The following is a 25,927-nucleotide window of genomic DNA, read 5'->3' as shown; positions in this document are numbered from 1 at the left end:
AAATGTTTAGCATGGTCTCCAGCTGATAAAGGTAGATTGTGTTCGACAAGAAAACTCACAAATAATGCTTCAATGTTGGTAGCCTGCATTTCCTCCGCCAATTGTTTAAAATATTTCGGAGCTGAAATCTGCGAATTCTTAATTTTCCCAGCGTCTATGTATTTTATGCAACCGACGTGCTTCCTCACATCGTCTTTGCGATGGAGCACTGAGTGCAAAAAGCATGATGAATATCAATGTTTAATGGCAGAATGCATGGCCAATTTTTGATTTATTCCAAATTAAACTTCACTTTTTGAGTAATAGAGTTCTTTTTTCTTAGTGGTGAAGACGTTTTCAAAATCGTACATGCGATGCTGAACCGTAACTCAAATCAGTGTTGGTGACGCTTGCGCGGAGCAAAATTCCGGTTAGGCCCTGGTTTCTCTCAAAAGCATTTGTAAAACTACTCTTATACATACAGATTAAAAAAGGCTAAAATGCTTGCTACTGGGCCAACTGTACTAATCGGCTGTAGATCTACTAATATCGCGTCCAGCAGTACCGGACCGTTTCGGCAACTGCGAATATCACGATTAGCGCTTAACGGGAAATCGGTTATTTTATTAAAGATTTAAAATAATTGAGGATTGGAGAATTCGTGAATTTTTGGCTTGCGGCGTGAATCCGTGAATCGCTGAAAAAGGCGTGAAATTCACAACAAATTCGTGAGGGTTGGCAGCTATGTGCATGTTGCTGCCCTCCATCTCGCTGCCAAGGAAAGATAAAAGCACATGCAAACATGTCCCAAAATGAATTCTCTTAAATTCATAACGATTCATCGGAAGTTTGATGATGATCTTTTAACTTAAGAAATACAGTTAAACCTGTCTTTTAATGGTCACCTATGTTTAGCAGTCACCTGAACACAATGGCCAATCTAATTTCCCAAGGTGTTTTCCAACCAAACAATGGTTTCACCATGCCTTAGATGGCCACTGGAACATATCAGCAGTGACCATTCCAAGTATGTATATTAAACACTTTTGTTTGACAATCAAGGCATTGTTTAAATAAAGGCATATTCTGTGAATCAATGTTTTCAATGTTTAATCTTTTTATGTCTCAAATGTACTTAATGTACTCCAGTGACACTGTCAGTCAAACCAAAAAGTATCCACAACTCAGCTTCGAAAGAAAGGCACTATTTTATCCTTACAGAAGAGGATCAGAGCATTTTGTCTGCTGGATGGTAGGAAAAGTACTTGTTATCACAGCAGAAATGGAAGTAACCTTTTGTACCCATATGACAGGTATAATTGATATCTTCACCAATTTGTTTATGAATTAAAGCTACAGAAAAAATGATCACCTATGAGAAAATATACGAGTCACATCCCTTTTCGTTAGGGCCAGAGATCATTCAACAGTCAAAACATATCTGTAAAGGCAGGTGAAGTTTCAATTCATGGGTCACAATGAATAGCCACAAACAGCTTCTTTTGATTTTCTGTTCATTACTGGCTCCTTCTGATCTTGATTAGTTGAGCAACTGCGGAAACAAGATACTGATCTTATAACCAGAACAAAGATCAGTGTTTATTTTTAAGTTGGTGATGATTTTCATTTCTAGGATGAATTAAAATTCAGTAATCTTGTGTGGAACATAAATCTGAGAGAGAACAACATGTACCCATAATTATGATTCTGTTGTACAGTGCACATCAAGTAATCTTGATAATGTAATAATAATAATACTAATAATAATACTAATAATATTTATTAATCTTTCATACAAGGTATTTGTTCAAAAATCTATTTTAAAAGGTGAACCTGTGTGCAACGGCCAGTTCTGCCTTTTCACGAGAGGTTTCACTGATGCAGATAAAATCTATATGGAAACAATAATTCCAATTGTTATGAACTGACCGAGTTTTCTGCAAAATGACTGGATATAAACAATCATGAGATACTGTTCTGGAATATTTTATACATCAGTAAATTCTGCAGACTACTTTTGCTTCCCAGATCATTTTATCTGAAGCTTTATCTACACAAAAACCTTACACCATATTAACAAAAACAAGCCCCCACCAACCCACTCTGTGACTTCCGATCAAAATTTGCAACTCCCTCATTAAAATCTCCCATAAGAAGTTAAAACAATGTAATCATACAGTCCTTCCTTCACTCCAACACTCACCCCTTTCGCCAAAGAAAGTATATGGCAGGCTTTACAAGCCAATCTACATTCTGAAATTTTGCTTTGACAGTATGTTCCACCAGCTGTTATTAAAGCTCAGGGTCATATGACAAGCTGGGCATCTCACTATGGGTGGACAAATATTTTTGCTTTTGAAAGATCGAAATGAATGCTAAAACAACATGTTCCATACACATTCATAGTGTTGAAAGATCAAAATGCAAGAACAACGAATGCTAAAACAACATGTGCCATACACAATCAAAGTGCTGAAAGATCAAAATGCAAGAACAACGAAGGCTAAAACATGTTCCATACAATATCATAGTGTTGAAAAAGAGGAATAGCCTGGTTTAAACAACAACTACCAAAAGAAATTTTAATGAGATGACCAAATTATAACCCTCTGACACTGTACCTTAAATTACTATAGAAGACTCCAAGCCCATTGGCTAGAGAAGATAGGGCTATGTATTCTGGAGCAGTGTGAAGGGGCAATGAAATGAAACTATGAGCTATCTACATTCAAATGCTTTATTCATGAAATCTACTGATATGATGACAGAAAGATGAATAATTGGAATTATAAGGATTAAATGATCATGGTTGGATATTTATTGATGTGAAAACTGTTACCTAATTACTCATAAAGTTAATATAAAATAACTTTGTTAGTGATTAGGTAAAACTGAATATACCCATCATTTTTTAATCGTATACTAAGAAACTGTTGACATTGAAGCTACTGGAAAAGTAACTGCTTTGTCTCAATTTCCAACTAATGTGGCCTCAACAAAAAGTGTACTGGTCAACGAAGCATGAAAAGGATGTCACAGTGACCTCAGTGACTTCATTTAAGTATGTTTCATGTACTGCTCCACAGGCCGCATCCTTATATAAAAATTCATGGCTGTAGATGTAACAGTATCTGATATATTGACTTGCACATACAATATATAATTGCTAAAACATAACAGAAACAGAAAGTGTACATGGTGTAAATGAAAACTAGGTCACAGTGCCCTGTTTCTAATATGGTGGTGTACTACTCATCAGGCTGCATGTTTAAATATACTTTCATGAACTAAAAGACAATGGTTGTGAGACAATGACTTCAACTTGAAAGGTATAACTTTGCTAAAAGAATGTAACAAAAGCAGAAAAAGTGTACAGGGTCAATGAAGCATGAAAGGTAGGTCACAGTGGCATACTGCTAGTATGCTTGTATACTACTCTTCATTATGTATGCTTAATCAAGTTTTATGACAGTAAAGCCAACAGTATCTGAGATAATGACTTAAAGATAAAATGTGTGCTTGTGCTAAAAACAGTTTTAAAGCAACCAAGAGAAAAAGTATACACTGTCACTGAAACATGCAAAGTAGGGCACTGTGAGCTACTTTAGTATGTTTGTGTACTATTCCTCAGATTGCATATATACATATTCCTCTTTCTTGACTGTAGAGGCAATAGTATCTGAGATACTAAATTTTTAAAAAATAGTTGAACATTTGGTAAAAGCATAAGAAAAACAGAAAACAGAAATGTATATGTTCACCGAAGTGTAAAAAGTAGGTCACAGTGATAAAAGGTGTATATTTGCTAACAACAATACAACTGTGCTGTTCATCATGACTTCAAGGATGTAGCATAAGCTCTCCAGCACTTAGTGCAGGTGAGCTAAAACATGCTGAGTGTCATACTTAAATCACTGTAATGTGTGACAAGGTATATACCTAATGCACTCTCTGCCGATACAAGTGAACCCTCCCCTGCAATGACTGGTCGTAGTTCATCCTCCTGCTTTCCTGGTCCACTGCTGGCAGAACCAGCATTAACGACATATGGAACATGTTGTTTGACTGTGTTAAGGTCAACTTTATCAACAGTGACAGCAAATAATATGGAATCAAGACCTGAAAAGAGAAGAAACTAAATGAACTTCCTTATCAGTTAAAACAATTCATCCTAAATTTATTCTAAATAGCAATGGACAGACATCAAGGTCTAGTGATGTTGCCTTGGTTTCAACAAATTTCTCAAATGTTTATCTCTAAATTTATATTTTACATTATTTTGCATGTGATACTTCTGAAAATATTGTGGTTTTTTTAATAATATGAGACCAACAAAGATTACAAAACATGTACACCGCAGACTTTTTTATTTTTAAACAAGAAAAGGTTGAGAAGGTCTGCAAATTTTGGAGAAATCCTCAATATTTCCTTAGAAATAATACATGACTCAGTTCTGAATAATTCAAGATGAAAACACTACAGTTTTAATGCATGCTGAATATCTGGTACAAAAAATTCCTGTTGCCAGCAAATAAAAAAGATTTTACAAATCTCACATTTGGGAAGAAAAACTCAGATGTTAAGAAAAAGCAATTTTTAGAGTAAAATATGTATGTGTGTGGGTGTGTGTTATTTTTAACATAGCTTTAACAATTTTTCAGTCATAACACTATGATGTCTGCAGTGTGGCAGTTTATAGTGATGTCTAGCACTGGGGCATCATGCCACAGAGACGTAGAATGATGTCCCACCCAGTCACATTATGCTGACACCAGGCTGACAAGTCCTAACACTAACCTCTTAATGCTGAGTACCAAGCGAGGCAGCTGTTAATACATTTTTATGTCTTTGGTATGACTTGGCCAGGGTTCGAACCCGTGACCTCCTGCATCCAAGGTGGATGCTCTAACCGCTAGGCCACCGGAGTGGTCTAGAATAAAATGAGTTTCTTGAATACATACCATATCAAAATATGCAAGGACAATATCCACTTCTTCACAAATGTAGCCAAGCTAAACAAGACATTCACTACCCTTTTAGAAACAGAAGTGCTAAAAGTTTATCTGTTTGCCAAGGTGGAATTCACACTAAAGAGGTGCCCCTTTGAAGAGAGGGACTGATGCTAATTCCAGTCAAATGTCCACTGCTGCTGGATCAAGTGTGCAAACTCTTCCTGGGGTGTTGATCTATTGGGAGTGTGCCCATACTATGACCAGGAAGGTATTATTAAAAATATATATTTTACTCTAAAAATTGATTTCTTCTTTAATAAATGATCCAATCATAATATGTTTAGAAAAATAAGAAAAAAGTGGTGCAATTTACATTCCCTTAAACTGGGGCTAGCCATCTCGTGGAGCTCTTAAAGTACATGAAGCAGTTTGCAGTTATGTGAGAAATGGATTATGGTTAGTGAATGGTTTATTTATGGACCAGATTTAACAGAGGTTTAACAATCTAAGTCATATCACTTTGATGTTTGCAGTGCTGCAGTTTGTAGTGATGACTACCAATGGGGCAACATGCCACAGATATGTGGTATCATATCCCACACAGTCACATTATCCAAACACCAGGCCAACCAGTCCTAACACTAATCTCTTAATGCTGAGCACCAAGTGAGGCAGCTGCTAGCACCATTTTTATAAGTCTTTGGTATGACTTGACCACAGTTTGAATCCATGACCTCCCAGATGCTCTAATCACTTAGGTTACTGGAGTGGCAAAAAGAAGAAAAAAATCTTACCTATAATAAAATTTCTGATTATTTCAAAAAGGCTGGGAAAATAAGAAGCCAAAACACATATTAACCAACTTGATAATTCTGACAAAAGATGGACCCTACCATAAACTTTTCATTTTTTAAATAAAACATCTTAAACCTGTTTATAAAAAAAATTGTATAGTGGTTTTTGAACAAGAAACAATACACACTTAAAGAAAATAGCAAATTTAATAACACCCTATGGCTTGTGTGGGAGTGTATGTCTTTGTGTAAGAGTAAGCAAAGTACTGATGTTGGGGAATATGTACAATCATGACAACTCAATTATAATTTTTTTAAAATAAATTGCAATTTTCATGATTCTGAAAATTCGTCATGCCATTCTGTGGTATAAAACTAAGTAATGTAAAACAAAACATCACTGTTTAATGTCCATAGAGATCTAATTTTATTCAGTGCCATGTAAAATATTTCCAATCTGCATTACTGACCTCTTGCCATCATGGGCAGCATGCTGCTTTTCTCTTGATCCATTAAGAAGGACCACTTCTCATAGTGATGCCTAGAAAAAGAGAATATACAGGACAAGACGTCTCTTATCATTGCCCTTTGTCCCACATTCCTCAATCCTAGCCCCACCTAAAATACGAGTTTAAATATGCACTGAAATTCCAAACCATTTAAATATTAAAAGTCCTCCATCATTCTCCATAAACCCCAAATCTTAACAGGTATTATCAGGAATTATTTGTAGATGCACAGAGAGTCACAGAATGTATTGCAAAGTTGAAAAGACCTAGTGCGTGATAGTGAATATGAGAGATAGAATGAACATCAGGAAGGGGTGGTGAAAAATTGTTTCTTAAATAATTATGTTCATGTGTTGCTACTGACATACCATATATATTCTCTTATAAGTCAGAATCAATTGTAAACAACACGGAGCCTGCAGATCAGGATTTATGCTGTTTGTTCAAATAATTACTTCCAACAAACTGCACAGACTCAAATCTGCTGGAGTATTCTGCTAAGACAAATCTGGGTCTATGAAGTGTGCAGTCAGATCTCAGTTATAAAGAAACTTGGTGGACTGTGTTCGTAACTAATGATAACCAGAATGAAATCTGACGCTGCAGCATGTTATTCTATAATCTCCCTTGCACATGAAGGTACCATCTATACTCACTTATAAATCAAGTCAAACTGCCAACAACAAAGAACCTGATCTGCCATAGCATAATCCACCTGCAGATCAAGTTCTATATTGTTTGTTCTACTGATTACTTCTAACAAAATGCACAGACCCAGATCTTCTGATGCATAATGCACCGGCAGACCTGGGTATGTGCAGTTTGCAAATGAAATTGTCTTATAAGTGAGTATATACAGTAAATTCCATGAACAATATAATTTAATATACATAATATATTAATATCCATATTGTCAACTAATTGTATAATCCAATCCTAGTGATATTTAAAAAAACATTTGTGATGTAACGAGTCTGAGGTTTCAACAGTAACTGCAGGTTGGCAGAAAGTAAGTGGAGGGTGTCTGGATGGGTGCTGAGGGCAATGTCTCTTGTTGTGGGAGGGAGGAGAAATAATTCTTTATTCTCATCTTATGTGACCTCTCTTTTACAGAAAGTAACTAATACAAAGATATAATTTAGCACATTCTTAGCTATTAATGCAAATCTTACAAATTTACCAGCAAGAAAATGTAGAGCCAATACATGCTGAGCAAACTGATGTAGCAAACCTAAAAATACAGAATATGACATGGGTCAATATAATGCCTTGCCACTAGTTTCAAATAATACTGTGGAAAACTGCATACCCTAGGAGGTCCTCCCTCTCTATAATCATGTGCATATATCTTTCCAAGGAGTGTTCATTGAGGGAAGCTCTTAGCCAAGCTCTCCCTCTCCCCGAGTCTGTGGATATATTCTTCAAGTTGTAAAATCTTTCTGCTTCATGTTTGGTCAGGTGCTCTTTCACATAGTTCCAGCACACTGTAACAGAAGGACATATCTTATCTTAGTAAAAGGGTTCATTTTTTAAATCACTAGAATCATCAATCCCAATAAAACAAGAGGCTCAAGTTGACCTGAGATTGCTAACCTGTCTGAAATCTGTTTCAAAGCCAAATGCAAGACCAAATGAACCTGGGTCAGTAGGATGCTTTCTACATAAATTCCTTCCGATGATGTTGACAGCATATGTTATGAAAATGATTGTTTGAAAGTTTCTCGAGCTTTAATGCCTTCATTCATTTTGGATGGTGAATCAACATCATTTGTCAAGTACTGAAATGCCTCTCTGCCAGGATGATTTCTGTCAGAGTTGGACAAATTCTGTAAAGGAGTTTTGGGATATAAAGTTGTGACAAAGTTTTTCTAATTTTAGTTGTTGTTGTTGCTGTTGTGGGGTTTAATGCCATTTCTCAGCACACGATAGGCTATGCATGGCGGCCAGTATTAATGGTGGAGGAAGAACCTGGGAAAACCCCGGAAAGAACAACCGACCCACGAGAAGCTACCGGCAAGCTTTCTCACATACCCACATTGGCCAAATCCTAGACTCGAACCCACACAGATAGAGGTGAGATGGCAGTGATCCATAACGGAGAGCACTTTAGACACTCGGCTCTAATTTTAGTAAGGACCACAGTATCTGAAAACAGATTGGCATCATTTCTAGAAATGTAAGTGACCTTCAAGCTAAGATGCTTTCTGTCAAATTTAGTCAAATTTTGTTAAATGGCTTTTCATCAAAATTTATTTAAATATTGTCAAAGTCTCTAGTTGAATCAATATCTGACAGTAAATAGGCTTATAATCCATTCATGCTCAGATGATTCATGTTCAGTTTGGCCAAATATTTTATAGTAGATATTTAGAAACCATTTAAAGAAATTTAAACGCTTGGTAACAGTGGCCATATTTATTTACAAATAGATATCATTTGTATTAATTTAAAAGCCCTTCAGGCTAAATTAGTTTTTATCTAATTAGGTCAAATTCTTTGAAACATTTAACCTTTTTCCATTTGTGTTAATCTTGGCTATATTTGACATCTGATCAACATTGTTTGCACTAACTTGAAGGACTTTTATTACAGGAAGCTTTCTTTCAAATTTCATCATATTCTGTCAAGTTGTTTTTGAGAAGTCATTTAAAATGAACATATTTTTAGTAATGGTGACCATATTTGATGTTGAATCAGCATCATCTGTATAAAAAAAATGAAATCCATCTATGCCAGGATGTTTTTTTTATCAAAGTTGATAAAATTCTACTAGTAGTTTTTTAAGTAGATTTTAAGTTTTTGCATGTTAGTAATAGTTCCAATATTTTATGGCAGATCAACACAATTTGAACAATCTGAAAGACTTCATACTGGGATGCTTTCTTTTAAAATTATTCATATTCTGTTGAGCAGTTCTTTTTTAGATGCAATTGTTTTTAGTTTTCTTCTAGTTTTATTAATGGTGGCCATATTTAATGGTAGATCAGTATTATTTATAAAAATAAAAAAACTGGTCAAATTCTTTTGAGCAGTTTTTGAGAACAAATCATTTTAAGGTTTTTCTTTGTTTGGTAAAGATGTCTAGATCTCATGGTCAACCTGCATCATCTAAACAAATCTGAAAGACTTTAATTCCCTTGTGCTCTGTCAACTCTGATCAAATTCTGCTGAGCCTTTTTTGAGAAGTCATTGGAAGTGTTTTTAATTTTTAGCAATTAAGAAAAGTGAAGCCTTGATGCATCCTTTAAAATTTGCTCAAATTCTGATGAGAAGTTTTTGAGAAGTTGCAAACAGCAATAATATAACTGGATGACTCACAACAGATGAAGTACCTTATCATAAGCTCAGTTGGTCTTATGGCCAAATGAGCTAAATCTAGTGATTTAACATTTGAATCTGGAAAATATGTTTCTAAAATGTCTTTAACATATATTGCAGATAAAATCAAAACAGAATTTGAGAATCTAACATCCATTTGTATTTCAATTCCTTTCAGCTCCAAGTCCTAGAAGATGTATGTTTTGTGAAAGGAAGTTCACGTTTAAACTTGGCAGGATTCCATCTGATTGCAGTAAGATACAAGTCCTGATTGGAAGATTTCAATTTGCTTACACTATGATACAAGTCCTGGCCAGGCGATTTGAATTTGCTTACACAAAAGATTCAAGTCCTGAATGGAAGATTTCCATCTGCTTACACTAAGGTACAAGTCCTATATGGAGAACTTCCATTTTTCTTACAACTAAGGTACAAGTCCTGAATGGAAAATTTCTATTTGCTTACACAAAGATACAAGTCCTTGATGGAAAATTTCCATTTGCTTACAACTAAGATACAAGTCCTGAATGGAAAATTATGCAGTTTTTCAAGTATAAGAGTTTACTCAGACTGAAGCATTATTTATAATTATAGATATTTTCAAAGTTAATATCAGATATATTTCCTTTTGCCAATCAAAATGGGACAATTTCCATAAGTGATTGAACCAAAAGTAAACATGTTTTTTTTTAATTTTTTTTATATCAAAAGATGAAATACATTTGGTAATATTTCAGGAAAACCTCTGTCTGCATAGGTTCGAGTCTCAGATCGGTCAATGTGGGTATGTGAGAAAGCATGCCAGTAGCTTCTCGAGGGTCAGTGGTTCTTTCCGGGGTATTCTCGGATTCTTCCTCCACCATTAATACTGGCTGCCATGTATAGCCTATCGTGTGCTGAAAAATGGTGTTAAACCCTACAACAACAACAATTTCAGGAAAAGAAAATTTCCTTTCATTATACACTAATTTTATTGAATATTTGAAGCTGGTACAAAGGAATATTGATGTCAGATTAAATGTGCTACATAACAGAAAGTCACAGCACCTTTTACAGTTATGCATTCCACAAAATCTTCGACCTGCGCCCCTTGTGCTTGCCTAGGGGTTAGATCAAAATTCTATGACTGTTTCACGCAGTTACAAATCAACTCAAACATACCCAAAGGCCTAAAACGATCAGGATGCATTTTTTGAGCAGAGCACTGATTCTTGAATGGCAGGACCTCACAAGTCCCCAGATGTTTAATACAGAAGTAACAGTGATATTTTATCTCCCCCAGTTTTGTAGAATCTATCCTTATATGTGTGCTACTGATTGACACTGGTGCACCAATCTGACTCACTGCTGACATTACATTCCCACCAAACATTTGAATGCATGACTATATTATAGTGATGCCTCCTTGCCAAACAATGTCCCTTTTATAAGTATGATCATGGATCCCATTATGTAATAGTTGTTGTAGGGTTTAACGCCATTTTTCAGCACAAGATAGGCTATACATGGCAGCCAGTATTAATGGTGGAGGAAGAACCCGGGAAAACCCCGGAAAGAACCACCGACCCACAAGAAGCTACTGGCAAGCTTTCTCACATACCCACATTGGCTGAATCCGAGACTCGAACCCATGCAGACAGAGGTGAGATGGCAGTGATCCATAACGGAGAACACTTTAGACCACTCGGCCACTTGGGGCCCCTATGTAATAGTAATACTGTGTATAATGTACCCCAGTACAGGGAACCTCAGTATAACACAGTCCCTTTTATAACATGGGTATGATCATGGATACCATTATGTAATAGTAATAGTAATCAGGGATCGTCCTGGGCTTCGCCAATGTCGCAAATTGCGATTTTTTCCCCTTATTGGCGACAAAAATATCCCTTCTGGCGATTTTTTTGGTGACATACTTTTTGGTTATTTAATTTGTACATACAATCATGGATTTGGACTGGATAAATTAAAAGGGAGAACGAAAGGAAGCCACAAACTTGACTAAGCAATGCATTGGAATCAATCTGTTACACAAACAATCCTTTGTTCGTATTGACAATCCCATCTTTACAGTGCATTGTTACATCATAATCTGCTTATGCTGACATCTGGGCTGAGTACTGTATGCTGTGAAACAGTCAATCATGCTACCGAACTATACCTACAACTGACCGACTTCTGAAGACGTGAATAGAACAGATACAATTAATTGTATGGCTAATCCTTCTGTGTTTTTTTTTTTTTTTAAAACATATACCAATACAATAGTTTCACTGAATCTTTATAGAAAACTGACTGATAACGTTTGAAGTACCCACTGTGTATAAATACAAAGCATATGGAAAAAATCTCAATCACGATTATATGTCGCCAGTGCAGCATTTTACTCATTGATCTTTTCCTTTTGCCATCAATTCCGTGTTACGGCTGCAGAGACTTAAACTCCGCAACAAGAAATAGCACAAAAAAAACAGTTTTGCATAATTAATAATAATTATTTATTTCTCAAAACACAGGAGTGAAAGAATCCCTAAATTGTGTGTGAATTTATGCTTATATATACGGTCCAATATTGCCCAGTGTTGACTCGTGTAGGTTTCATTCGTGGGAATGGAGATCCTATTTTGCTTGTCGAGAAAATTTATACAGCATTCAGTGATCATTCTTGGGATTTAGGAAGCAATTCACTACAAGCTTTGTGAAGCTAGCCATAAAGGGGTGGGGGTGGGGTGGGGCTGCTGATAAACTACTGGTGTCACCTGTCAGCACTGTAGACTGTGAACGTGGATTCAGTAAGATGAACTTCATAAAAACTGACATCAGAAATAAGCTCTGCATCTCATCTCTCGAGAATTTAATGAGAATCAGCATGTACAGATGTGAAAAATTAGACTTTGAAACTGCATTCAACAAGTGGGCAGTCCTAAAATCGCGACAGATCTTCATGTAACACTTTGTAACATTTTGTTAATGCTTGTTGTAATTAAAGTATTAACTAACCCATCTTTTGTAATTTTCATTGCCTGTTTCATTAATAGACTAAATTAACACTTGGAAAAATGTACACTACTTGTTTTGGTGACACTTTTTGAAAATTGGCAACAAAATATTGAGGTTGGTGATTTTTTTGGCGACAGCTTTTTAAAAGCCAGGACCATCCCTGGTAATAATGTGTATAATGTACCCCAGTACAGGGCACCTCAGTATAACACATTCCATTTTATAACATGGGTATGATCATGGATACCATTACATCATGTTTTTGTTATTGTTGTTGTTGTAGGGTTTAACGACATCTTTCAGCACAAGATAGGCTATATATGGTGGCCAGTATCAATGGTAGAAGAAGAACCCAGAAAACCCCCGGAAAGAACCACCAACCCACGAGAAGCTACTGACAAGCTTTCTCATGAACCCACACTGACTAAGCCTGAGACTCGAACCCACGCAGACAGAGGTGAGATGGCAGTGATTCGTAACGGTGAGTACTTTAGACCACTCGGCCACTTGGGGTCCCTCATTACATTATGTTATAGTAATACTGTGTACAATTTACCCCACTACAGGGTGCATCAGTATAACACCGTCCCTTTTATAAGGTGAGTTTGATCATGGATCATATTACATTATATAATAGTAATATGGTGTATAATGTACCCCAGTATAAGGTACCTCAGTATAACAGTCCCTTTTATAATGTGTGTATGATCATGGATACCTTTGCATTATGTAAAGTATCTATAGTATGCTCATGGATATCATTACATTATGTAATAGTAATGATGTGTATAATGTACCCCAGTATTGTGCACCTCATTATAACAAAGTACACTCTTATGGCTGCCCTGCATAGCATTATTATGAAGGGTCATTGTTTTAAAGAACCATATTTAGGACCTAATACAACTTTCTTTCTTTGCATTACCAACCTGGTTCAGTTTCAATATTCTTTAAATCTGTGAATATCCCAGTCACTTTGTTCAGTCCTGGAAGCTCTGTTACCTGCCTGTTAGGAAAGACATAATTTTTAAACATTAAAAAGCATTGCAGATTTGAGAGTGGAAATCAGCTGTTGGAAAATAGCTATCAGAAAATGCATGTATGTTTTCTTGGCAACAAAACTTGAATCTGAAGAGCACCACCTTCCACAAGATAAAGTAGACTACGGGACCTCCAATGGCAGCATCTAAGATTTTGAATAAAATGCAATAAATAAATAAAACAAGGGTACAGCATTTATATGAATAAAACAAAATAAAGGCTAGTAAAAAGAAAGAAAATGTCAGAAAATCCTGTATGATTGATTTCCTGCACTAAAATAGATAACCCTGCAAGAACATGGCTCATGCTTTCTATGCTCATTCATGTGTTTTAACTATGCAGTGTTCAAATCCCGCAGGACATTAAGCTAGCAATTACTGAAACAAGTAGCTAAATCCTGTAAAAGGTCACTGATCTGTGGGCAACAAATCCTAACTCTTCCTAAGTTATCTGACAAAAATTCATGTTCTGAATTTCATTTGTGACCAAATATTGTATACCATATGTACCAGGTGTACATGATCAAAGTAAAGACAAAATTGCAAATGTTATATGCACAGTAAATGGTACCTCAGGGCTGTTAATGCCTTGCTGTTGCTCTTTAATCCATGCTGTAAGACAGCCTCCCAGGCAGCACATAAGCAGGATACCCTGAAACACAAGAATACCTTTGAATGCTATGTTGTTGATTAATGTCAAAAAAACCTAGAACAGTCAACTATGCAACAGACAAGGTCAATGTGACCTACCTTATAATACAGTCAACATCAGTAATCAAAATGAAATACCTTAGCAAGTTTCATGACCATACATGCAATAGTATCAAAATAAATTAAGCTAAATGTACCAAATTTAAGATAAAATCACTTGAATGTGAAATGAAGGGCACTATGACCTATCAGTGGTAAGTAGTACTACTCAAAATAAATTTAAACCAAGTTTTTTTTTATAAAGGCAAATATTTCTGAGAAGCAAAAGAATAATGTAGGGGTCTATCAGAACAACAATAATGTTGTCATACAAGGAATGCCAATTTCTTTCCCATGCTCCATGGGCAGTGCAGAAAAAGGCAAACTTATTAATTGGCCTCAAATGATTTAATGCTGGAGTTGGATTGATGGGTTTTCCTTTTCTGTGCTAATGTTCTGTTGTTGTTGTTGTTGTAGGGTTTAACACCATTTTTCGGCACACGATAGGCTATATATGGCAGCCAGTATTAATGGTGGAGGAAGAACCCGGGAATACCCCGGAAAGAACCACCGATCCTCGAGAAGCTACTGGCAAGCTTTCTCATGTACCCACATTAGCAGAATCCGAGACTCGAACCCACACAGACAGAGGTGAGATGGCAGTGATCTGTAACAGAGCGATTTAGACCACTCGGCCACCCGCTCATGTTCTGTTATTTTTCTTACATGTGAAACATATTTGATGTAAATATTGTAATATTACAAAATCTGAACACAAATCTTACAATTGCTGATAATCCACATTCAAAAAGACAAAAAATCTTTAATATAGGGATTGTACACAGTTTCTAAAGTTTGCCAGAATACATGGGGATATATTAAACCCAAGAGCAAAGCTAAAATGCTCAAAGTTGTTTATTCAAATATCCTCACTTCACTAACATGTATTATCATTATTCTTATATATCCAAAGACGCTAATGATTAATTGTATAAACAATATTTGTGTCCATATAATACAGATGCTCCTGCCAATATCATGCAATTAAAGGGCAAAGATCTATGCAGAACAGGGATCATAACGCCATACAACTTTGCCAGGAAACAGTAGTAATCAAACTTTAATTTGGTCATCTTAATATAAAACCTCATATCAAATTTGATTTCATTCATCTTGGGCCAAAAGGAAAGCAGGGCAGATGGGACAAATGCAAGATCAATGCCTAAATATGCACAGACCATTACATTACACAATGACCATATAAGCCTATATTTAAGGTCTGATCAAAATTCATTCAGATGCAAGATCAACTCATTAATATGCTTGCATATCACTCACTATGAAATCTAAGATCTTGATGCTGAAAATATATTTCAAGTTAGATCAAGACCAGTTCAGAAATATGGCTTCCAGAGTAGAAACAAGTTCAGCCAATCAGATGCAAGATCACTACATTTATATATACAGATTTTGCTCATCATAAATTCATCAAAGATCTTAAAAATACAATTCCAATATTGATCAAAACTGGATAAGAATTATGGCTCCCATGATAATAACAAAGTAACCCAATCAGATGTAAGATGACGTCCTTAATATGCATAGCTCTTTCTCACTATTAACACATTAACCCCTGGAGGTTTCTGTCGTTTTTGTCTGAAATTCGAGTAGGAAACACATTTTGAAAGCTATTTCTGAATACATCCTAAAACATCAACTTCCAAGTAATCTTCCAATAACATACTGCCTAGTTGTGTCAGAAACATCACTTTTCATTGGCTATTTGGCTCGCGCATGAGCAGAAGGGTAAAAGTTGGAGTTCTTTTCTGTTTTGGGTTTTTTTTGCTTAACGGACCTATTATTTTCGTATCAAAACAACTTTTTATTCCAAATGCCCAACTTATATTACTTTTTGCAAACGTTCATCTGTCTGTTTTGCAGTTCATACCGGTCTGCCTTAGATTTAAGACCAAAAAGTCTAAAATCCAGACACAAAATCAGATTCTGACCACAAGCGAATGTTGGTAGAAATTCCTGATTATTTTGGTATCAATGTAGAGCTACATCTGTCTCCCTTTCTCTAATACCACCCACTTTAGTGTATCATACATGACCTTGATGCTACAGACCTCGGCAGTAGGCTACTAACTCCTGCCATGTAAACTCGTTACCAGGGGTTAATGTGTTAAATACTGTTCAAGATAAGCATATATTTTAGGTTTCATCAAAACTGGATCACAAATCTGGCAACTGAACTGGTAACATGCTTGGCCAATCAAATGCAAGATTACATAATTAATATATAGAGGCTCTCAGATGACTAAATACTAAATTTATAAAGCTGGACATTATTCAAGGAGTTTCATAAATTTAATATTAAATCATTACCCATTTGAGATTCTTTTAATCACATAACTTTTATTTCAGTGGAAATTATTTAGATAGAAAGAACTAATAATTTTATTCATTCTGATAGATGCTGCACCTTTTATTTGTTGTGCATAAAATATAATCCCAAACAAAGTTAAGCTGATATTAAAGTTTAAAGATAGATTATACCTTATTACAAAATATAAAACAAACAACAAGCATCCATCTGAATAAACAGAACATTTTACAAAATAATTTTTCAACACAGAATATCCAATGGGTGTGATGTCACATTGTTTGATACAGTACCAGCTAGAGTAGGCCTAGAGTAGATGATCTCTGTTTAACCTAAAGTGTTACTATCACACTCAACATTACATTGTTGTAATTTTCATGTGAAAGGATTACTGGATGCAGAAATTCATATATTTACAGTAATGTATTTGTAACTGGATATTGACAGTATTCGATATGGAACAGTAGACTGTACAGAAAACATAAACAAATTTCATTTTGAGTCAGATTTGCGTCATATATTTACTGTGTAAATATGCTGTAGTTTTTTATCCACACTCTTCTGTGAACAGAGGTGAGTTAATTAACTTCTGTACGTTAACATTTAAACCATGCTTGCATATAGGATGGATTCCATGTTACAGTTATGCCACCCCCTCCACCCCCACCCAACACACCAGCTATCAACTGATCAATACCCTTAGTTTTACTTCTTGTTGTTCTTGTCATTGGGTTTAATGCCATTTTTCATATGACATATGACATAACTATGGAGGTAAATTGGCTTTATTAAGACAGATGAGGCCATTTTTTCCCCCCAATTCCATTTCATGACTCGAGTTAAAATATGGCCACTTAAATGTTCACTGAAAACAAAAAAATTCCACAAGGCGGGGTTTAAAAAGTTTTCCCATGATCACATCTAATTAGTACAGAGAAAATTCATAATAATTACATGGACTTGTTTGGACCAATCAGAATCACATAAAGTGATATGCAACATGTTATGATATAAAAAATATGAAACTGCACATACTATAGGAAAACTGTACCAATTATGTGATAAGTGTGGATCTAAAAAATTATCATATCTATATATGATATTGATGACGTGAAAGTTTTTTTCCAAGTCTAATCACAATTTGATCACAAATATGGCTTCAAAGGTGGCAATAAACTCAGTCAAACAGATGTAAGACAACTTGATTAATATGCATGCATCTTGGTCATTATCAAACCTGTCCACGACATTGATGTTCAAAGTATGAGTCTGTTAAAAACTGGATAAGAGGGCTGATTTCTAGCATGGTAACAAGGTTACAAAACCTGATCCAAGATTACTTCATTATTATCCAAGATTATTTCATTATTATTCAAGGATCTTATTCATCATTGAACTCATCCAAGACCTAAATCAGAGTTGTCCAACTACAGGTCCATGGGTCATTCTTTTGTGGCCCACTCATACAAAATTCAGTTCTATAAATATAGCATAATTTACTATAATAAATATCAGGCATGGCCCACAAACTTTACATTTTTGGTCCATGTGGCAAATGGTGTTGAAAATGTTGGACCACCCTGATCTAAATGATATAGCATAAATTCCAAGTGGATCAGAAATATGGACGCCTGAGTGGTATTAAAGTTAGCTAATCAGACACAATGTTCTCTCAATAATATGCATGGATCTCACTCATTCTTGAACTCGTCAGAGATGTTGATGATACAAACCCATGGATGTAAATGCACAACAGACAATGGACGAAGAATGCTACATGAAGGGCCATAACTTAAGCTCACTTGGCCTTACAACCAAGTTAAGTTAAAACAAACAAAAACAAATTTTAAAATGTATAAATAAATGAAAAACTGCTATCTTGGCCTAAAAATCTCAACAGGTCATCTAAACAGGAAAAACAAAAATGTGCACCAAATTTCATTTGTTTCACTTGTGGTTTTTGCTAAAATGTGTAAACATACAGTTGGTTTTGAGGGTTTTGGGGGGTTGGGGTGGGGGAAACTAACTTTAACTACATAATATTTATCTGCTACTTTTGCATTGCTTACATTTTCTGGAATATCAAGTCCCCAGTCAAAGATAAATATTCTATCCTCCAATTAGTATGTGATGGCCCAGAATTGAAAAGAACATGATCTCAGTCTGATTCCTTAGTTATAGCTATCATACAGAATACAATACTTTCCTTGTCTGACTTGGACCAATACTACAGGACAAAACACGACAAAAGAGATTATTTGCAATACATACCTAATAGCAGTAATATGTTACTTTCTACTACCACATTGCTAAATTTAGGTGGTAGGCTGATGGCCCCCCAAAACAGCTGGTACAAAAGATTGTACTTATCCTTACCATAGCAGAGCTCACTAATGTAATATATGTCTTCGCATTATGCAAAATTTCATTGTTTGAGTTGGCTTCCTCAAGCTGATGACAGCTCCATTAAAAACTGATTTATATAACCAGCAGTTTCGCCAGAATTATTTATTTTTTTAATTCAAAATATTTAGAAACTGTGATATATAAGCAGTTAAAAGACCCACTTCGTACTAATTTTTGGTGCTCACAGTGCAGAAAATGTCTGATTTGCAAGCATTATTGACATAGCATTGAGCTTGATACATCTTTAGATCTTCTCATCCTGTCAGAAAAAATATTTCAAAACAGTTTGTTCCCATTTATAATGCATGGGCTGACCTTCTTGTGAAAACTTTCAACAGAAGCGCATATTATAACAGGATTTTTTACAGTATTTGACACAAAATTGTACTTAGATGGTTTGGCATAAAAATTTTGTTTCATACAAACCTGCTGTCTAATTCTGTGGCAAGCTCAGTTTTGCCTCCAAACCGCACTTGACACTAAAGGAAAATAAATACTAAAATAAGCAAAAATTAAATCACTAATTATACAACTACAGTATGAAACACAGCTAAGTTTTAGAAATTATCATTGTGCAGGTCATTGTACAAAATAGGCTTAATAAAATTCAATAGTACATTTATATTTATCTAACATTAAAAGAAGCAAAGGATAACGTATACATAGAATATAATAATATGATCAAAATAATTAATTAAACCATTTCTCCAAATTTTTCTGATATTACAGCACTTAACAACCAAGACGGAACAATGCTGGTCAAACCATGAGTTTAGGTTAGGGATTGCAAATCTATCCAGGAATTACATCGACATTTGTCTCCAATTGTTTTTTGTAAAATCTGCATATTCTCAGTTTCAGATTCTACAAATGGTACGACTAACTCCACCTGCTTGACAGCATTCAGAAGCCTGGTTTGCAAACTCTGCCTTTCCTTTGCATGTGGGTCATCATCAGATGCTGAAAAATCATAAAATAAAATACAAATCTTTGTACAATTTTGAATGCAGAATACTTTTATGAAAGTAATAATTGTATTTCCATTTTTATCAATTAATAATTATCATGTTTTCTACAAGCAATTCTACAAATTCAGTGTACTTTCCATCATTCTCTGACAGTATAATTAAACTGGTGACCACAAGTTCCTTTAGCAGTCAATATTATTATCTGCAATACTTACGATGCATGCCCTTGAATTTTAGTATGCATGCATGGATATAGCTTGCCTTTATATGGGTGATGGCTACACTTATTTTCGATAAGGCTAGATCTAATCCCTAACCAATACATCTGCTACACTGATCATTTATTAAGAATACTGGCAAAATCCCAGTATTGGTACCATCACTATATTCGTACAGCCAATATCTGCAGCACATCATTATTGTTGCCCAAACTTCAATACAGGTACAGCCAGTATCTGCAGTTTACCAATACTGTTGCCCAATATATAACACCAGCACAACCAGTATATGAAGTGTACCAATACTGTTGCCCAATATATAACACTAGTACAATACTGGTACTGCCAGTATCTGCAGGATGCCAGGACTGATGACCTGTATGTAATACTGATACTGCCAGTAGCTGCAGTGGACCAGTACTGGTGCCCAATACACAATACTGTACATCCAGTATTTGCAGTGTACCAGTACTGTTGCCCACTATACAATACTGGTACAGCCAATATCCACAGTGTACCAGTACTGTTGCCCAATAGTGAAAGAGTATGAATATCCAATATTGTCAACACTACTGATTTATCCAATATCATGACAGCAAACTTTACATGATCACAAATTTACTAGTGGACATCCTGAAAGAAAACATTCTTTTTAATTAAACATGGTTCATACTGTAGAAAAACTGTTTCTTGTCATATTGATGAATCAATACCAACCATGCCTGCTACATGACTACTGTACAGAAAAAACAACAAATAAAGGGTCTGTACCCAGTTGCGTATGAAACCAGTCAAAATGGGATTGTTACTTACTCTTTAAGGTACTGGATCATTTCAGCCTAATGCATGTTCACACTGGATCATTTTGCCCTATGCCCATTTCACCTAAATTTAATTATTGCATATTTCCTGTTTGCAGACAAAGGAAGAAATGAAGCAGAGCACATGGAACTCTGAGATGATTGTGACAGCCGACAGCATGTTTCCACATGTGATCTATTATAATCACTCAATATAATAGTCACTCTGTTTACAAAATACAGGACAGTATATTTATATTTCTATTTGAAGTGTGACAAAATAGTGCTGTTCCTTGTTAATATGTATGTCTATCTGTCTGTCTGTCTGTATGTATGTACGGTTGCCAATGTTTCATCCCTTTCCAAAATGGGTCCGGAGGTTTTGGTAATAGTTTGTTTTTTAAATATCAAAAATTTATTTGCCAAAAATAGTAAATACATCAGCTTTCACTTGCATATATTTAATCATAATTACTGGTGCAAACTAAGCATTTTCAATATGAGGGATCCAGCATGTTCTCAACAGTTCTTCGTTGCATTAAATTTGGAATGTTGTGTAAATTTTAAATGAAACAAATTTCAGGTAACAGTATCTTCCATTATGATCCTGATAAAAATATTAATTTTTATAACATTTGTAAAAGCTTTAAAAAACATATTCAATTACAAAAGACCACAGAATCTGGGAAATAATGGAGCCCATTAAACTGGATCATCAATATTATCTTTTCATAATCAATGTCTTGTATGACAAGTATATTTCCAACATTATGAACAGTCAAAATAGAAAATGAAAGACAAAAAAAAGAGACAATCAGGTTTTAAAATAATTACTGGTTCCAGAAGTCATGTGTCATATAGAACACGTCACAATCTAAAGCCCCCCCTCCCCCGCCATGGCCTCCCAATCATAATGTAGACATCCGACATTGCACAATAATAAATTCCTGGAATTTACTATCACAGATACATTCCTCAAACAGCAATGAATGTGGAAGTAAACACTGAGATTTCTCTACTTTTAAATTCCATTTTCAGAGTATTAGTGAAAATAATAAAATTAAGGAGATTTTTATTTCTATAAGGAATTAATAGGTGTTAGTCTCCTTGTAATCAATCTTTTGTTTTGGGTGGTTAATTTAACAATAACCACAAAAATATCCTTTTAATTTCTTAATCCACTCAAATGGATGTTCTGGAGATTTTTTGCCCAATGTGGACAAACAAAAGGAGTGCTTCCACGCATAACTGACAAAAACATTCTTAGGTTGTGTAGTTGGAAAATCAAATAGTTCTTTAATCTTCATGTCGGTATCTGCTTAACTTTATTCACTTCATTTTAACAATTACACCAAATAAGATCAAAAGATTCTCTTGATTCATCAGAGGAAATTTAATTCTTTTTTAATAATTTACCAGGAAATATTATATGCTTATAACAAATAAGGCTAAAATGTTTAATCACAAATGTAAATAAATAATCGAATAAAAATAAAAATAACAAGTATACATGTAGTTACAGTTAGTTTATGTACCGAGTGGAAATAAAGACAAAGAAATATTTGTTACCAGTTTGAAATGAAAAGAAATTACCCTACCCCACCCCACCAACCAAGCCAATTAAAAAAAATACCTCTGGTATATTAAAGAACTAAGCTAAATACCCCACTTTTTCTTCCTCTATGACTAACTTTTCACAGTTAGATGAAGGCTATTTAATCAAACTTCCAACGGACTGGACATTGTATATATGAAGCATATTTTCACTTTCTTAAGAGTCATGACAGGTATTGATCCAAGGATTATCAGCATTTTTGAAGACAGAATTGTAACAAAGTCTGAAAGGAATAAATATAACAAATATCAGAGCATGCTTAATTAAGCAATATGTAAACTAAAGCAGCTGAACATAAAAACACAAATTTGATTGTTATTTTTTTTTTGTGCAAAGAAATTAAATTAACCAAGCACTATGCTATTTTTTGGGCAAAGAAATTACATTAACCAAGCACTAAATCAAATGATGAAAGGCAAATTAAATGTTGAGGAAAAGCTTTAAATAAAACTAAACAATGCATAACATAAAGAAACAGAACAAAGAGAATGAGTATCCATCAAAGAAATTGATGCACTAATGTCCAAAATGAATTTTCATAAATTTAAGGAAAGACAATTTCCTTCTTTCTAACTGCTTCGTTTCAAAATCATCTCAGATATTCTTAAGCAGTAATATTTTCAAATTAGCCGTTGTGGCAAAAATAGTGGATGTAAAATCAACACCATTTTAATTAAAGGCAAACTATATACTTCGTGAAATTCCCGTGCTGATATGACCATCCAATCAACAGAATTTGCAATGAGATTTTATTATGATTATTGTGACAGCCATATCTGAGGCCAGATACACACTTTTTTTTATTAAGGTCCAACTAAATACTATAATATCTCCAAGTGAAAATCCGATGTTGATATGACTTACAATCAGAATTTTCAAAAGATTTTCAGTCATATTGGTACTATTTGCATTTACACAACTTACCACACATCATAATAATTCTGGTAAAAAAACAATCTTGATATGACTTTCTATCTAGGTGGAGTGGCATTAAGATTTTCAAAATGGCCACTGTTGCAGCCAACTTGCATATCATGTCAGCACAAATTTTACTTAAGACTATTTTGGATGTCAGAATGGCATAATTTTCCTAGACCTTATAAAAGTCTTTTAGTGAAAATCCTGTGTTGATCTGAAGGAGTAGCGATAAGATTTTCAAGACAACTGCTGTGATGGCCATATTGGATGACAGAGTAAAAGGATTTTCATTTAGGACGAACTAGACATCAGAAGATGTCTTTTAGTAAAAACCCATGCTGATATAGAAGAAGTAACAAGATTTTTCAAAATGACTGCTACTGGCACCTTGTTCATTTAGGACCAACTAGACATTATAAGAAGTCTTTTAGTAACCCCCATGTTGATATGACCATCCATTCAAGAATAGCTAGAACAAGATTATCAAGCTGACTGCTTTGATGGCCATGGTGGATGTCTTAGAAGAACCATTTTCACTGAAAACTAATTAGACATCAAAATAAATCTTCTGTTGAAAATCCCATGTCAATATTATTTCCATACCGGAGAAGTTGCGATGACAAGAATTTCAAGATGGCTAATGTGGCAGCCATATTGTATGTCTGACCAATAATTTTCACTTAGGACAAACTGGACCTTGGAATGAATTTGTGTGTAAAGTTTCAAAGCAATCCTCCATATCTTTTTATGAAGGCTAGCAATAACAGATGGCTGAGTGGCAGACAGCAGATGAGAGACAAAAGACAACAGGCCATCACATAAGATCTTGTATATGACTAGTACAGTTAATTTATGCACTCACACATGTGAGTGAAAGCAATCTTATGGTGACTATGCAAGTGCATTTTTTAAAAAATTATTACTTTCGTATTGTTTCAATGTATTGAATCACTGAAACTTGTGAATATGTATAACTTTTGTGGTCCCCATACAACATGCAGTCTTCCTCATTTTCACATACCCTGAGCAATTTATTCATAATCATAACAATAATATAAATTTATACCTATCTTCCTCTGTAGAAAAAATTATTAATCCAATATCTGATACATTTACTGATCAGCAATAATGATGACCAATTAACTATGATGTTTCAAAATCATTAACTAAAAGCCCCCCTCCAATATCAACATTTGTACCCAAATATACATGACTTTAGTATTTTAAATAATGGTGAAAAAGTGCTAGTTTCCATTTCCAATTGTTCAAGAACAAAAAAAAGGATCAATATTAACACCTAGCAGCAAGAAAAAGAAAAGACAAGTCGACATTTTGTCATATGCACATATTACCAAAAAATTATAATTAAGATACAGAGCAAAATCAAACATCAATGTAAAATTTTGAGATTTTGTGATTTTATAGAGGAATTTGGAAACAAATGGAGGACAATTTAGGTAAATATATTAATGTAAATTTAAGAGTTAATAATTTAATGTTAGACATATACATATGACAGCATAAACAACTGAAGTACTGTAACAGTTATAACGATTTCTATTTGCAAATAGAGGTGTGCTAATTACGCAAACATAAAAAACTCAAATATCTACTTAAATACTTTCATAAAAATATATTACTTAAGCACTTTCATTCAAATGTATCAACAACATAGCACAATATTTATTATTTTAACAGTGTAAAACTGTCATTAATCAATCCAACTTTCATCCGACCTTTCCCACCCCGTGTCAGAATTCTAGACAATTATGATGGGGTATAGGCTAAATTTCTCTATCTAACACAGGGTGACGAAAGGTTCATCGTTTTGAGTTCTGTCACGCTTTTATCTTTGATAACGGAAACTTGTAATCATCAAAAGCACGATTTGGGAACTCACCATTCATATTTGGGGTCTCTTGTGGTTACATCTCCAAAACAGGGTACGCAAACAGAGGTATGACTGCCCGTGTGTAACCTGAATGTCGTACAAACTAACAGACAGTAAACACTACCCTCCTTTCAGCAGTCACATGATCAATCATGTGGCACATATAAATCGAGAACAAGTGCCGAAGTCCGAGGTAGTAACAAGCTTACATATAAATTACACACAAAATACAACAAATTAAAAAAATCTAAAACAAATTTATATAAACTCCATTCATCAGCTTAAAGCAAACTCAGCTTATACCACCGTTTATTCTTTAATTTGGAGACAATCATGGGATTCGGATATCAGCCAGTATAGAATAGACTATGACTGCAATATAATTTTATTCATCCATTAGTCTTTACATACTTTAAAGGAAAGAAATGATCATGAAGATATTA

General features: G+C 34.7%; 1 protein-coding gene across 2 annotated transcripts in view; it reads right to left on the bottom strand.

Moving 5' to 3' along the window:
* The window catches only part of LOC149803605 (sorting nexin-29-like), a 96,681-nt gene extending 71,051 nt beyond the window's left edge, over positions 1-25,630 (bottom strand). For both annotated transcript variants that reach the window (XR_016420233.1, XM_089953355.1), the window contains exons 1-8: positions 25,494-25,630; positions 19,964-20,034; positions 19,501-19,553; positions 14,164-14,244; positions 13,482-13,558; positions 7,544-7,718; positions 6,196-6,266; positions 3,919-4,098 (exon numbers count right to left, since the gene is read on the bottom strand). Coding sequence is in view for 1 of the 2 variants with exons in the window: in XM_089953355.1 (XP_089809481.1) it covers positions 3,919-4,098; positions 6,196-6,266; positions 7,544-7,718; positions 13,482-13,558; positions 14,164-14,244; positions 19,501-19,553; positions 19,964-20,034; positions 25,494-25,500 (715 nt within the window). In the remaining variant the exon portion in view is untranslated. The remainder of the gene's footprint in view (positions 1-3,918; positions 4,099-6,195; positions 6,267-7,543; positions 7,719-13,481; positions 13,559-14,163; positions 14,245-19,500; positions 19,554-19,963; positions 20,035-25,493) is intronic.
* Between the last annotated feature and the right edge of the window lie 297 nt (positions 25,631-25,927).

Source organism: Sinohyriopsis cumingii, chromosome 3 (genome assembly GCF_028554795.1).
Source record: "Sinohyriopsis cumingii isolate HCF-2022 chromosome 3, ASM2855479v2, whole genome shotgun sequence".
NCBI classification, from domain to species: Eukaryota; Metazoa; Mollusca; class Bivalvia; order Unionida; family Unionidae; genus Sinohyriopsis; species Sinohyriopsis cumingii.
This window is presented reverse-complemented; position numbering and strand designations above follow the sequence as displayed.